The sequence below is a fragment of the Lepidochelys olivacea genome (genome assembly GCF_965140295.1).
Source record: "Lepidochelys olivacea isolate rLepOli2 genome assembly, chromosome: 3".
Taxonomy (NCBI): domain Eukaryota; kingdom Metazoa; phylum Chordata; order Testudines; family Cheloniidae; genus Lepidochelys; species Lepidochelys olivacea.
The window spans coordinates 197,923,014-197,939,008 of record NC_140413.1 but is presented as its reverse complement, the minus strand read 5'-3'; the positions used below and the strand labels follow the sequence as shown (position 1 = coordinate 197,939,008).

Sequence of the window (15,995 nt, the reverse complement as noted above, 5' to 3'; positions counted from 1 at the left end):
CATTTAATAGGATTTTTTTTTCATTGATTTTGGGTGCACATCACCAGGCATTTGAGTATGTATTAGTCACTTTACTCTGGACAATATTCTGTGTCTTCTCCATCAACCCATGCGGACATTTGATTTGCCTCTTTTTTGGTAGGGACAACTTTTCTTCTAATTCCACTGGACAATAATGCCTTCCAGACAAATCGTAAGTTGGGGGAGCAATTATTTTTATCTGCATGAGTAACTTCGGAACAGTTAAATTTAATCTGAAAATACAGGATGTTTATAATGTAGACTACTTAATACTTGTCTGCAATCACAGTTATTAAAGGATAGCTCAAGATAGAACAGAACCTCAGGTTTCCCATCCCTGTGCTTAATCCTCTAGACCACGTAGCTTTTTTCCTTCTCCCTCTCACTTCCCACATGAATTTTTATGGAAAAATAGCTTCTGTCTTTCACCACAATCAGATAATCATACCCAATTTTGTCAAACATTTCAGAGTCCGGGACTCACTCTAATTTAATGTTTACAAACACAAAGCCAGGCATATTTTGACCAAAGAAACTCATTATAAATATTTGCGCAATTCTAATTTCTCAAATTATACCCAAAGGATATGATTTATCAGCAGAAACTACAATCAATGTCACTAGACATAACATGTGCCATGCAGTACTCCAGAATTAGCTCTCATTCCAACATGAAGAGAATATGCAGGTCAGTTTAAGTAGGCCTTGTCTCTATCAGCCTGGGGAGCTTCCAATACGACCATACAAAAATACCGTCAGCATGCCAAGAGGTTAAGCAAATGATCGTGGTCTTGACTACAGCAGTTTACTACACAGAAAAGGACATCATCATCATAGGGCACTGTTTCAGTTTTACAATGACCAGGTTAATAATGCATCTCATGGTGCATGGGTCGGAAGGTCTGCCAAAACCCACGAACTATTTTAAAAATTATACTATTAGACACTCTTTGAGCCAAGTCCCACTGAATTATGATAATAAAAATCACTGTATTGAAATGCAGTTCTCTTGTGTATTTTGTTTTTTAAAAGAGTATTAATGTACATTCATAATCAGCAAAATATATGAATATCAGTAACTAAAGAGGAGGGGAAATTTTAAACATGTTATATGTTTGGATGTTGGAAGAGAAATGGACATTACAAGGAAGGATGGATGTGAAAAATGCCTCAACTTTCTTACCAATGTTCTGTTCTGTGGCAGCATCTTCTCTGCCGACATACGTTTGGCCCTCCTAGACATGGAAAAAAAGCTATTTTTTTAACTCTTCAAAATAAGATTAAAAACGTATCCTATTACTCATCCCCACGAACACAGAACTTCGGATCAAAGTACTGTTTACACATAGTATTTTGATTATCTAGTAACAATTTAAAATTGCTTTATCAGACAATCTTTATTATAAAACATTGTTAGTTCAAATTTTACTTGGACTGAGCAAAACCACCTTGATGGTTCTTAGGCAATTAATCTATATTTGGATTTCAATTCAAGCTTTATAACAAGACGAATGAAAAACCACTAGAGCTCACAAGAATGTCATATGTCTATCGTAGGTTCAAGAGTTGACCCTCAGGATAGACCTAAGCTCTAATTGATTCATATTTTAATTTGAACAAGTTATAGCCTTTTTACAGATGATGTCACAGTGCTGGAGAAATGTAATGATCACTTACTATAGATTATAAATTAGTACTATAATTAAAGTTGTCCATTTAAAAAGCATGAGGCAGACAAAGACTGCGGAAGCACAGAAGTGTGTTTACCTTCAAGTGATACAAGATGATCCCAGTACTGAGAAGATCATCATCAATGCCAATGAGGTGAGGCAGTTCTGAATCTAAAACGACACCAATTCCTTCTTTCCTAAGGGCTAAGGTTTGTTCCTGCAATGACAAAATTTACTTTATTCTCAAAGCAGAAAAAGGGTATTACTGTTAATTCTCTATTTATTTAACACTTTTTAATGAATCAGTAAGGCAACGTCTACACTGCACATCACCTGCGTGTAAGGTATGTGTAGCTACACAGAGAGGAGAAAAGCAAGCTGTGACCACAGAGGAGGCAGAGGGGAAAGCCTCTGGCAGCTTCTCTCTGCCCATGCCCTTCTCCACTGCCTCCCTGTCAGAGCTCTTCCCTCTAGAGCAAAACCTTGGGCAGTGGGCAGCTGCCAGAGCCTGTTGCCAGAGACTTTCACTGCAGTGTGGAAAGTCTCCGCAGCTTCCCAGTGCTGGAGACTTTCCCCGCCACAGTGAGCTGCTGGAGCCTTTCTCCACCGCAGGAGTCTTTCCTTGCAGTGGGGAAAGGCTCTAACAGCTCCCTGCGGTGGGGAAAGGCTCCAGCAGTAGGAAGGCAGCTCCAGGACACTCCACTGCTGTTTTTAGAAGGGGTAAGCACTGTTTGGGCGAGTAGAGAGCCCAGTATGGTACAGACCCAGAGTTCAACCAAGTCTATGTTCTACTCACCTAAGCAGTGCCTCACTGTCTACACTATTATTTATCCATGTTCGGGGGGCATGTAGCATATGTATTCTACACTCCATCAAAATGAATGTGCAGCACAGACATACCTCAAGTTGGACACTGTACAAAAGGTCACAAGGAAATAAACAAGACTGAAAAATTAGATTTCAATTTTCAAATGGGAATTCCAAGCTTGCTATTCAGAAATTCTCTAAATGGGTTATTTAGGACTAGTCAGTAAAGCAGATTAGGAGGATTACTCAAAAGAACCCTCTAGTAATGCTGGCTGAATGGAAGTTATGTGCTACTTTTGGTGTTGTATGAAGAGTTTGGATTTTCATATGGGATTTGTAAGCATAAGGGATGGAAAACAGAGAGTTCTATTTGGTCACACTTTAAATAAACAATCTTCCTCAATAATGAGCCTGGAAGACTGAAAAACCAACAAGCTTGAGTAATTAGTATAACCTATAATGTAACAGAAGAAGCATAGAATATTGACAGCAATAAATAAATAACAGTTGCAGCCATAATTTCAATTGTACACAATTCCTCAAGTGCTGGATTCCATTGGGACTACTCAGAGAGAAAAGTACCATTCAGCATGAGTAAAAGTGCAACCTTTAAGTGCTAAATGATTTCTGGTAACATCTTTAAAGAATAACATATTGATGTATATAACAAGATTAGAAACAATAGCTTGTTTTGAAATAAGGTTTAGTATAATATTTACATAAAATTAAAAAACAAGGTTTAGATATAAAGGTACCTTTATTATTGAAGTCTGGTTTTGGTTTTGTTTCGGTTTTAAATATAAACCACACAGCAAAACTCCAGGATTTATTTTTTTTATACAAGTGAAATTGACATTGTAAAAAAAAAAAAGAAATTAACAAATCTCACAGCTGTGTATCACAAAGCATACACTTTTCTAGTGGCACTTCTAAACACACAAGATATATGTCTAGTGACAGTGGAATGACTGTTGCCTATTCATTTCATTGATATGACCCCTATCGGTCTTGCAAGACCTTACAATGTTTGCACATGTGGGCTGACTTGCTATGCAAGGTCCCTTAAATACAGAAGCCTGACATAAATCTGAACAATATTTTCCAACATTGCCTCTGTCAAGCCAAAATGTTACAATGACAAGACAAATACCCCCAAACAAAAACCAAAAAACCCCACAATGGTAAAATATGAATTAAAGTTTTCAAGCGTTCAGAAAACAAATGATTTCATGATTAACGCTGCCCTGCAGCTCTCGGACATTCAAACTGCGTTCGGCAATTCCTTGATATTGTAGAAATGTCACCTTATAAAACTAAAATGTAGAGCTTAAATCATTGTTCGAGTGAAAAAGTAATTTCAGACAAAAACATCTATCACATATTAAATATTTATTAAGAGCTACTCATATACGTACTTTATAACGCTTCTATATGACAAGACTGAATACTTCAAAACACTACAGGTTGATGGCCGTTTGCAAATTGCTGGCAGTTTTGGCCCAGCGCAACACATGAAATATTTAAAGTTAAACATATTTTTTCAGCAGAACAAATCACTTGCTAACATCCCTTGCTCAGGCAAAAATAGGCTTGCTAGGTTGTCCAGAAATCATAACTGAGGGAGAAAAATCAATTATGAATAATTAAGAGCAATGAAAAATGCTTCTCCTTTCGGCTGGTAAACAAAGTTTAAATTTACTGACAACCATTAAAAATAAAATGGTTAATTATGATTTAAAAGTGATGTGTTGTTCATTTATTCAGATCTACAACCAGAAAATCAACTGAATTCCATGATCAATCTCTTATTTTGGCCATATTCCTGAAAATTACATACACATGCACCCTATTAGTGTATGCATTACAGACAGAGCTTGTAGCACCAGCACAGTTAATGTTACCCAACACTTTACAATTTTGCTGAACTTAAGCCATTTGGGCCAGGCCAGCCGACAACAATTCCAGGCCTCAGTGCTGTCCCTAGGCAGGTGTGGGGCCCAGGGCAGAAGTGACGAATCTGTCACTTCTGGGACCAACCCCATCACTTCCACGACCGACCGTGCTGGGCTGGCCAATCATGCCAGCCCACGGGCCCCCCCAAAGCATGGGACCTGGAGCGGTCGTCATCTCGCGTGCGCCTAGGAGACCTGCAGCCTGCCTGGGTGATTTCAAAGGGTTACCGCAGCAGTGGCGGCCCCTGGGCAATTTCCCCCTTCCCCATCAGCGAGCCTGATTTGGGCTGAAAATCTTCCATGCCAGGTGTCTGCCTCACACTGAGGGACGTGCGGTTTTGAAACTTTCAGCTAGAATGTTTATCCATTTCTGAGAACAACATTAGGGGAAAATACACTTTTACCAAAGTTAAAAAATAGTTAATTGAGAGAGTCTAGCACCCCTTAGCTAAGGCTGTAAAGTGGTCTCGGTGTCACTAGATGGGACAGAGCACCTCACCTAGGTGGTGTGTGGGTTATACATGCACTATCCCTGCAAAAGGCAACTGAGCTTGCTCCATACTGGGGTTTCAGGACTAAGCAGGGCTTTCCTTGCAATTGCTCCTTTTGGCAACCAGAGACTCCTTGGGCACCGGAACCAAGATGAGGGTTCTGTTTCTCTTCTGCTCTCAAGAGCCCTCTGATAGCACCCAGGCAGTGTGGAGAAGAAAGAAGCTGCCTGACCTGTGAAACCACCAGGAATCACATTCCCCTTTAGTGGATGGTTCACATAGAGCACAACAGCCTACTACTGCAGTTACTCCATTAGTGCAAGCTGTAGAGGTCTGTCTTGTAGATCTAAAAGATCCACTCCTGCCAATGACCTATTTGGGGGTCAGTATGGTTACATATGATACAATGTGTTTGTCAGATTTCTTTTTTAAAATCACCACAGTGTCCTATTTCATCCCCACACTGTCCCTAGTGCATGGACTCCCAAACATGAACAAAAGTTCTGAGAAAGGAAGGCACAACAACCAACTTCAAGGATACCCTCCACATGAAGTTGGGACACATTTTAAGAAAAACGTACACCATGAAGAGAAACTTCCTCTGAACTGTAGAACTCAGAAATACAATTGCACACAGTTTTTTCATTAGGATTGCATCAGTCCACCCATAGCCATTATGGGGGCACTTTCTTGGGTTCTTCCAACCTCGGTTTCAGCCAGGTAAGCTCTACAGAATACTATAGAGAAAGGTGAAAATTCACATCTAGCTTAATCAGTGTGCTGTGAGTGGGTGTGGGGATGGAAGTTGAAGAGGGAGAAATTTTCTAACCCCAAATATAGTGATCATTTTCATGCCGAGCATGTTGTAAATAAGGATCGTTATCAATTACTACCTCGAAGTTATGAAAGCAATAGTCTCTCTCTCTCTCTCACACACACACTTTGCTAACGTCAGTACAAGAAAACTTGTCTTTCCCTACTGCAACCCCTGCCAGAGTAGGGGAGATAGGGTCAGCAAGAGAGCAAGAATAAATCCTACTCCTACTGGCAGCTTCTTTTAACTCTCGTTAAGGAATGATCAGGTGAGTTTTCGTACCAAGACCTGCTATTGCTCCCTCAGTGCTGTCTTTCTCTCTCCTCCCTCTCTCCCTCCCTCTTCCCCCTCCCCGCCACAAGGTCACTGGAATGCTGTCACCCAAAGGTCAACCTGTCCTTTGTGGAAAACCAACAAGTAAAGGGAAGGCACCAGAAGAAGGAAGGCCAGGCAAACAGAAATAACCCTTGCATCATCCCACAGGTCACAATAAGGTCAGTTCCCATGGAGGCAGGATCCTCATTTTAAATAAGTCAAAGGTCTATAAGCATGCCATATTTATGAGGCAAATAACTGCTTAGGCTTATTTCATGGCTTGATTCACCTGGATTTGTACAGCAATTTTTCAAAAGCTGTGAACCAATTATTCAAATTACAGAGTGAAAAAGCTCAAAAATTATCATTTTGAAAATGAATAAAAACTCAGGTTTCTATTTTTAAAACCTGAAGATACTGAATTCATCTTCTCTACACTTATCACTGAACAAAAAAAATATCATTGTATTCATAGGCTGTTGAAAATAATACAATAAGGCCAAAGAGCAGAACACAAAGTATCAAACAATAGTATAATAAGCTGTAGTTTTACACTGAAAAGTGACTTCGTAAAAATTATTATTTTTTGGAATCTCACTAACTTCCAGATCAAATGTGCTCAGTTGACAAGTAAATGGCCAATTCAGGAAAGCATCCCTATTCAAGACAGCACTTCAGCACACTTAATTTGAGCAATGCTTAAGCACTTTCCTGAATCAAGGCTACAAGAAGAATGGGATTTTAGTTGTTTATCTAAATGACAGCCCTAGGTTCTTTCTTGTTCTCACATGGTCAGAAACCAATATTCTGAAACTGCAATTTCTTTAACAACTCTGTGGAAGACATGAGTGCTAAAACAGAATCCCACTCACTCCCCCAGAACTATATTAGTCTGTAGCGCTAACTGGGAATCAAATCTTTTATGGCCCAATCCCACAATGAAGATCTACTCATTACATTTTTTTTTAAAGTATGGTGCTAAAATACTTGTTTGAATCTTTGGGCTAGGCATGTTGAACCATGTAAAATGTGTACCATAAAATATGCAGTTTGTGTAGGTAGAAATTAAAACACTGTTTTAGTAACTTTACCTGTATGGAAACTACAAATCACGTCTCATATAAGTTTTCTTTAAAGCCAACAGTACAGTTACTTGAAGAAATATAGAGGGTCCAAAGTACACTTCAAATATTCCCTTATCAGTATAAGAAGTAGTATAATATTGTAATCATCCGATTAGTCACACTTTCTAATGCTATTGACATTGCACATATTAAAATGGTAAATAATTATGACACTGCCCTTTTAATAATCTGCTCCAAGAGGTTCAGCTTAATTTCCATTACACTTTCCACTGCAAAAGCTTAATTCTTTATTTAAATATTAAACAGTTAACTGTTGACACACAGTTCAGAGAACACATTGCGCAGACATTTCTGATAAAACAGAACATTACATTGGCTGAGTAAATTGTCCAGATGTCTATATCTAAATTATGCAAAAATACGTCATTCCAAATTAAAGAAATTATGCGTAAAAATATGCAATGGCAAAAGTCCCTGCATTAGTAGTCAATGAGACTCCATAACCAGAGAAGATTCTTGTGGTAACAGGAACTTTGGGTGTACCTGAACAAAAATATGTTATAATATCCTGGGTTCACAATGATAGAAAGTTTTCTGTGGTCTGGTGCTAACATTTAATGCCATATTAAAAAAAACCCACAGACAACTATACACAAAGGCAAACTTCAGAGTAGCAGCCGTATTAGTCCGTATCCGCAAAAAGAAAAGGAGTACTTGTGGCACCTTACAGACTAACAAATTTATTTGAGCATAAGCTTTCGTGAGCTACAGCTCACTTCATCGGATGCATTCAGTGGCAGGCTGTCTGTAAGCAAGGACTGGCCTGTCTCCCAAGATCTGTGAGAGTGATGGGTCGTCCTTCAGGATAGGTTGTAGATCCTTGATGATGCGTTGGAGAGGTTTTAGTTGGGGGCTGACGATGATGGCTAGTGGCGTTCTGTTATTTTCTTTGTTGGGCCTGTCCTGTAGTAGGTAACTTCTGGGTACTCTTCTGGCTCTGTCACCTTACCTGATCACTCTCGTTACAGTGTGTATGGTAACACCCATTGTTTCATTTTCTCTGTGTATATAAATCTCCCCACTGTATTTTTCACTGCGTAGAAGTACACAAGTAGTCCTTTTCTCAGTACACAAAATAAGTTCTTAATTCATAACTGGTTTTCCTCCAGCTATATATTTATGTTTTTACATGATTCCTTTTAAATACTTGGAAACTTGAAACTAATCTGTTTCCTTGGAAAAGAAAAAAAAAAAGTCTCCATCATTCTGCATATTGTAGGATTGCTCATGAATGCCAGGCTGCTAAAACAGTGTTTATTTCTTTAATTTCAAAATAAATAAGTTACAGAGGAGAAAGAATTACATAGACTATGCATTCAGAGAAAAAAAGTCAGTGAAACAGTGGCCTCTTCTTTATAGATAAGTGGAGTTCCTGTGCAATTTCAAACTGAACTAAAAGCACTACAATTTTAAATACAAAGGAACAGGAATAGAGTCAGCTAAAGTTTTCCTTGTTTTTTTAAGGCTTTCATGACATTAGTGTATCTTAATTTTGAATACATTTGCATTTCTTTTAATATTCTATGTGAAATCTTTAAAAAGTCTGTCATATAACTATGCCTTTAAAAAGTTAAAAAATACCATGAACACAAATGAAAATGAATAAATGCTATTAAAAGCTACACATTACACTTAAACTTTATGTTGCTATACTGCAAGAAAAGTTAATCCTCTGTTTATATAGCACTTATCTTTCAGAAGAATCAGATAACTTCCTTCATTACAAATACATGGCCTGATCCTGCACTCCTGGTGTACACAACTCCCACCAACTTAAGAGCATTATCAAACCTCTCAAGAAAGAGAAGTGCACCCACACAACTTGAAAGGGTCAAAGCAAGGGGTGTGCATGTGAAGGAGAGAATCGGAACAAGAAATGGAGCATGAATAGGAGAGCAAGTAGTGTGGAGATGGAACTGGTTAACTGGGGCCAAGGATTACACGCACAGATCTGTCCCAAGGTAATTTTCACATCACATGTACAAGTTTGTACGACTGGTTCTCATCATGTCTCTCTGATAGACTTTGGCTTGGCAAGAGCTGGGATGTTTGCTGGGCTTTTGATCCAAAGACTGTTGAAGTCAATGGGAGACTTTCCATCAACTTCAGTGTGCTTTGGATCATATCCTAATGCTCTCTTGTGGTGTACATGAAGAATGGGATGCAACTCCAAGACAGAGTATCTGTGGAGGTATTTTGATGAAGGAAAGGACGTGATTAACACTGAATTTAGAATTTAACCTTATACAAAATGAGCATTTTAAAAGCTAACGTAAGAAAGGAATTACAGTTACAGTCTGCACAGGATTTTACACCTAACGCAAAGTAATGGTGAATTTGTTTTTTCTCATAACAAACAAGCAATATACTTCTAGTGATATGGAACTGGGATGTGTGATTATATATTCCAAGAAACATACTTCTATATGGTTATAAATAGAATATGTGACACAATTATTCAAAAATTTGGGCAGCTAAACATTTATTTTTATTAAAAGAAGTGTAATGGAGCAATGTGGTTAAAGCACAAAGTATTTCAAGAGCTGCCTTGGAAGACACCAAAAAGAAAAAAAGACAATAGAAAGGAAACAGCACAATAATCCCAAAAGGATTTTCCTCCTATTTTCTGTAAAAATGCTAGACACCAGATGATTATATGGGCCATAACAACATGTACGTCAGGGTACGGCTCAGCAGGGTGGTATGAGGAGCTGTTTCTCTCCATTGGAAAGTTCTTCTTTCACATTTGTCACTGCAGCAGAGATCATAGCAGAGGCCACTCTGCAAAGGCAGAACATACTGCAGACTGGGTTCTAATGTGTTTTGGCACCAGCAGTTGTAAATTAAAGTAGTGACAACTTTAAAACAATACTTTTTATAAGAAATAATTGCACTACGCTTTGGTATTTTATTTTAAAAACCATTCTAGAGGGATTGGTATTTCCTGTTTCATAAGCAGGGCCCTATAAAACCATGATTTCACAGAATGCACAGAAATTGCTAAATTAGCCCAATACTGCAATCTTTCCACCTGGGGGGAGGCGGGACACAGGAGTGGGCACATGGCTCTTAGTATATGACAGCAGCATGTCACAGCCCCAGTATGGGTGGGGACATGGAAGTTGGTTTTATGCTATGGTGTCACCATTTTCTCAGGTCCTTCCTCATAAGAGCAAGTGGACATTCAATCAGAGTCTAAAAGGTGGCAAATTCAAAACAAATAAAAAGGAAATATTTTTCATACAATGAGCAATTATATTGCAGAATTTATTGCCACAGGATGTCTCTGAGGACAAAAACTTAGCATGATTCAAAAAGGGACTGGGCATTTATATGGATAACAAACATGCAGAGTTATAGTTAATGCTAACAAATTTTGAAAGCCTATCATGACTTAAACCAAACCAACTATTAGGAATGAGAATGTTTCTTGCATCTTCCTCTGAAACATCTGGTGCTAGCCACTGTCAGGTTGCAGACTGGACTAGAAGGACCTCAGGTCTAATCCAGTACGGAAATTCCTATGTGCATCCTTTGTAGCCACAAGCATTGAACTCTAGAAACCACCACTAACAAAAGCTTTACAAATATTAACTAAGTGGAAGAGGACTATGAAAACAACTGACCTTTAAAGTCAGTGAGTATCTTTCCAACTTAGCAACTTATTTGTGTTACTACAGATTTATGTTTTGAAGACTAACTTCACAAATAAGAAGACCTCAATCTTTAAAGCTCCTCAGTGCTCCTGTATACTGTAGCCCATTTACTAAGATCAGGCATGGTTCTGAGACCCTCAACAATTCACCTAGGCATAATAATGTGAAAAAGGTCACAATAGCAACTCTGAATCTAACATCTTTATGTAGCGCTCAATGTTTAGTTCTACAAGACAACATTTTAGTGGTAATTTTAAACAGATTGTTGTATTAATTTTGTGTGGGAAAGAGTTTATAATGGCTTTTCTGGTAGTTGATGAGAGCACTCTCATCTTACATTTTTCCCAGAAATAATTTGCTCATTTTCGCCAGGTCACTGACATCTAATACAGGTTTTCAGAGTAGCAGCCGTGTTAGTCTGTATTCGCAAAAAGAAAAGGAGTACTTGTGGCACCTCAAAGACTAACAAATTTATTTGAGCATAAGCTTTCGTGAGCTACAGCTCACTTCACTTATGGGAAAGCAAATTAAGAGTCTATTAAAAGGTCAACAAATAGCAAAAAATATATTCCTTTTGATCTCAAGTCAAACGATCAAAGATGTTACAAGGACAGAATAAGATGCCCTTTAAAACTATCAATTTGATTTTGTGTACTCAAAGCATAAAAAAACTGGCACTCTAGCACAAATGTCATTAGTAATTGGTTGTGTGTCATAACATGGCTATGGATTTTGATACTTTCCTTTTGTAATCTTGGTTCACTCAGGGCAAGAAGGGTAAACTCCTGTTATCAGGTATGTGAATCTGTCCTTAATTGTTTATTTCACTGAAAAAACCAGCAGCTAGGCACACACTTAAGTTGTATTGCTAATGCAATTATAAATTAAACAGTATACTCAGTCATTATCTAATTCAGAATTTTTACTAGATACAGTGTAAAAGTCATGAGAAAAGACACAAAAGTCTATAAACCAGAGAAGCAAAAAGTAATTCTATTTATCTGATAAGAACAACATTAGGAGGTTTACAAAAAGCACCATGTGAGAATTAACAGCTCCTCAATCCAAATGTTGAATTATAACCATGATAGAAGGGCCTCCATTTCAGTTATAGAAGACAATGAAGTGCACAGATTCATGGCAAGAAAGATAAAGGTATTCATAAAATACAATGAGCAAACAAGAGCAATAGGAGATAAGGTATATACAGTGGGAACACAAATACCACCTCCCAAAAACATATTCCCTGGGGAAATGTGTTACTTTAGTGGTTCTCAAACTTTTACTATTAACAATCCCTTTCAGAAAGCAAGCCTCTAAATGCAACCCCCCTTATAAGTTAAAATCACATTTTCATATTTAACATTATTTTAAATGTTAAATGTATAACCCTATTGAATGAGTTTACCTTGTCTTAATTTAAAAGCGGTGAGAAAAACATTTTAATCTAATTATTGTTATGAGTATAAAAGTTTTTTTGGTTTGTTTTTTTAAATAGCTACACTTTAGGGGGAGAGGAGGGAAGAAACTGTCAATACCACTTTTCACAGCAGACTTAGCACCTCATTGCCACCCTTACTTCTGCCCTGCTGCGGATGCCAGCACTGCCTTCAGAGCTGGCACCTCTGAAAGGTGTGCAGCCGCTGCAGCAGGGCAGAAGTAAGGGTGGCAACAGGGTGCTAAGTCTGCTGTGAAAAGTGATATTTGTATGTTTGTTACTATCACTTTTCACAGCAGACTTGCTAGCTAGCTGGGTGACTGTGAAGAGCAGTATTAACAAACATACAAATAGCACTTTTCACAGCAGACTTGCTAGCATTACTTCTGCCCTGCTGCTGGATGCAGGCGCTGCCTTCAGAGCTGAGAGGCAACAGAGCGGCGACTGCTGGCCGGGCCCCCAGCTCTGAAGGCAGCGCCGCCACCAGCAGCAGCACAGAACTGCAGAAGTAAGGATGGCAATGCCATACCATGCCACTTTTAAATCTGTGTGACATTTAACCTTTGCGCTGGAAGGGGTAGTGACGAGGCAAATTTTGGGGTGGCTATAGCCCCTGCAAGGATCGTCGTCGTTGTCTCCCCTCCACACACCTTTGTGTCTGACTGTTAAATTATAAATTACTTTTTCCATCATTAGTATTAATTTTTCTTGCACATTTTAAAAAAAAAACAACATTTGTCTCAGATGGGATTCAGTAAGCAATCAAACATCCTCGGTAGGATCCAAGTGGGCCTACCATCTTCAACTGGGTAACATGCAATAAGTGGTCATGTTCACCAGCTGGATATGACATTAATTACCCAGACCCAGCTACTCCTCCAGCCCTGGCAGCTGACCGCTGTTCGCTGACCCAGTTGTTGCTCCCGCTGCTGACCACCGTTTGCTGACCGAGCCTTCGGCCGCTGCTCTAACATGCCCCTCCAAAACCAGTAACATTTTAATTCCCACGCACGCCCCTCTGTTTACCAAAAATTAGCCATGACTTTTGATGTTTCAGGATTTTAGTATGTGAATGAATACATAAATACATCATGGTAAACTTCTGCCTCTTTACCAAAATCACAGTGATGTCTGACGGATAGTACCATGCTCCAAAAATCACAGCTCTCATGTAAATGTAAAACACATCCACTACATAAATGAAAATGGCATAAAAATTAACGGGACAGAAAGGAATTTTTTCAGCTATTTTTCATGACTTCCAAGTAAAAGCCACTGACAGCAACAAACGAAGCCTAATACTGCTGCTTAAATTACAACCCTTCCAGGGCACCCAGGATGCATCAAACTTAACATTTTTCTGATAGAAAATAATTAGACTGTCCAACATACATTGGAATAATTAAAACTAGGCAAGTGGCCTAAGCTCTTGGAATATGTGACGTCATTAGCATTTGAAGTCAATATCTCTCTCTCTCTTTTTTTTTTTTTTTTTTTAAATGAGAAACCAACCAGGGCTGTGTGACATGGAAGTAAATCTGACTTTAACATGTATGATGTCCCTTTTAATGAAAGATAGATGAGAGGTAGCATCAAGACAAAAAAAGTTGAGTATACAATTAGGCTGTCTAGCTACTATTCTGAAAGTGTAGCATCAATAATGTAAACACAATTTCAATTATCATTATTTTACAAGGAGGCAATCCATAGCATTAAATCACTTGCCGTGAAAAAAAATCAAATTTATTTTAAAAATATAAAAAAAAAATGAAGAGTCACTTTTAGAATTTACGTAAAACCACAGTGATTAAAAGCTAGAAAAAATGTAACCTTCTTTCCAGGAATAATTTGGTCAAGTTCATTTACAATTGTTTTATGTTCTCAGCAAAAAAGGTATAATTTGGCTGATAAACTGAGGACTTCAGCTAAAAAACTGACAACTTTACAACAAGTATTTAAACCATTTATTGTCTTCAGTTTATTTTCATATTTTTCTCCTTTTTGTTTGCTAGGATGTATACTTGCTATTAGGCATCTTCATCTGCTTTACTGATAAATTATGAGTTCCCTTCCTTTTGGGTATCAGGATAAAGAGTCTTCTGCTCTCCTCTTTTGCCTAAGAATTTCTAAAGCAAAAATATAACAAAGAGAGCAAAGACTCTAAAGAGATGACTTAAGAAAGCACAATTACAACACAGTTGATGAAAACTCAAGAAAGGAAGTGGAGAATCTCCACACAGTCAGAAATATCACACACAAACACGGCTAACAAGACCCATGTGAATTCGGGTCCCACTCGCTCAGGTTTGGGATGTGAAAGCAATGCCCCAACTCAAGGTGGGGGCTGAAGGGTTACACATGGTTGGATGTTGACATTCAAATGCATACAACTGATAATCATAATCAAATGGCGTGAATGCCTAGTTTTACTACCAATCCAATTTCAGGAGCAAGCAAACCTGTCAGGAAAGCTGTATGTGGATCTGTGGACACAATATTGTGCACTGAGCCCATGGGCAGGTGGCCTATTTACCTGAAGGTTCACACCTGGGCCTTGGGGTGAGGCAACCCTGAGTTGGCATAAAAGGAGGAGCATGCTCTGGGACTAGCTGATGCCCCTTACACTCTATGGCAGCCAGAGAATAGCCACCCAATGTGATTATTGTTCACCTGGATGGGAATGATTTGCAATTTTATAATAAAATCAGGGCAAAGAAAAATTTGGAGCAGATCCAGGACTAATAAATTATTGTGAAATACTGCAGCAAAGAGCACTGTGGGGAGCTGCCAGGACTCCACAGGTTTACAAAGCCAGAAGGTGTGTAAATCGAAAAGGGGCTAAACTTGTAAGTGAACAGGGAGAATGAATAATCACCCATCAGAAAATATCATATGGGGTACCCACATTTTTACAGGTGATGGGGGTACAAATTGTGAATGGGGAGCAGATACATTTTTGGCCGATATCCAGTAGGGAATATTTAATTACCTGGAAACCCAGTCAAGGGTCAACCTGGAACCTCCTTGAGGCAAATATTTCGTATGGGTACTTGTTCGATAGGGGTAAGGTGCCCTGATAAACTGGATTTGGGGAAAGGCCCTTAACCCACACACACACAAAGAGGGTGGTAGAGTCCCAGCCAGGCTCGGACCAGAGAGGCAGGAATAATGGCAGCACTCTCAAATAGGTGGAAATGATTCAGGAAAGAATGACCTGCACTGTACAATTTATTGCCAAGTATTTCCCAGATAAGTTAATAAAGTTATGACCTAATTAAACCATGCCCCTTGCATCTTGTCTATCTTCCTGCATGGCTGAAACAATGCCCTAAGTCTGCAAGAAGTCACTTTTCAACCTGTAAGATGCTTCTTTTGTCCTACCTTTTGCTTTCCTGGTCTATTTAGATTGTAGGCTTTCCAGGGCAGGGATTGTCTCCTGCTAAGCATATGTATAGCACCTAGAGCAATAGGACTGACTTCAGCTAAGGTCTGCAGTTTTGGCTGTAATAAAAATAAGTTACATTCAAAAACCCCAACATCAATAGAATGCCAAATTTGCAAAGTTAATCACTGAAAGGTTCAAAAATACCTGTGCAACCTTAAGTCTGCCCCCTTGTGCCTATGCATTATGATACAGTCTTCAATTGGATAATTATATTTTTCCACAGGACTCCTGCATCATTCAA

The 15,995-nt window shown here is 38.7% G+C and overlaps 1 protein-coding gene across 3 annotated transcripts in view; it reads right to left on the bottom strand.

Annotated features, from left to right (window-relative positions):
* Positions 1–15,995, bottom strand: part of KIF16B (kinesin family member 16B) — a 243,612-nt gene that overhangs the window by 130,621 nt on the left and 96,996 nt on the right. For all 3 annotated transcript variants that reach the window (XM_084622343.1, XM_084622344.1, XM_084622342.1), the window contains exons 13-14: positions 1,789–1,908; positions 1,205–1,256 (exon numbers count right to left, since the gene is read on the bottom strand). In XM_084622343.1, coding sequence (XP_084478469.1) covers positions 1,205–1,256; positions 1,789–1,908 — 172 coding nt within the window. The remainder of the gene's footprint in view (positions 1–1,204; positions 1,257–1,788; positions 1,909–15,995) is intronic.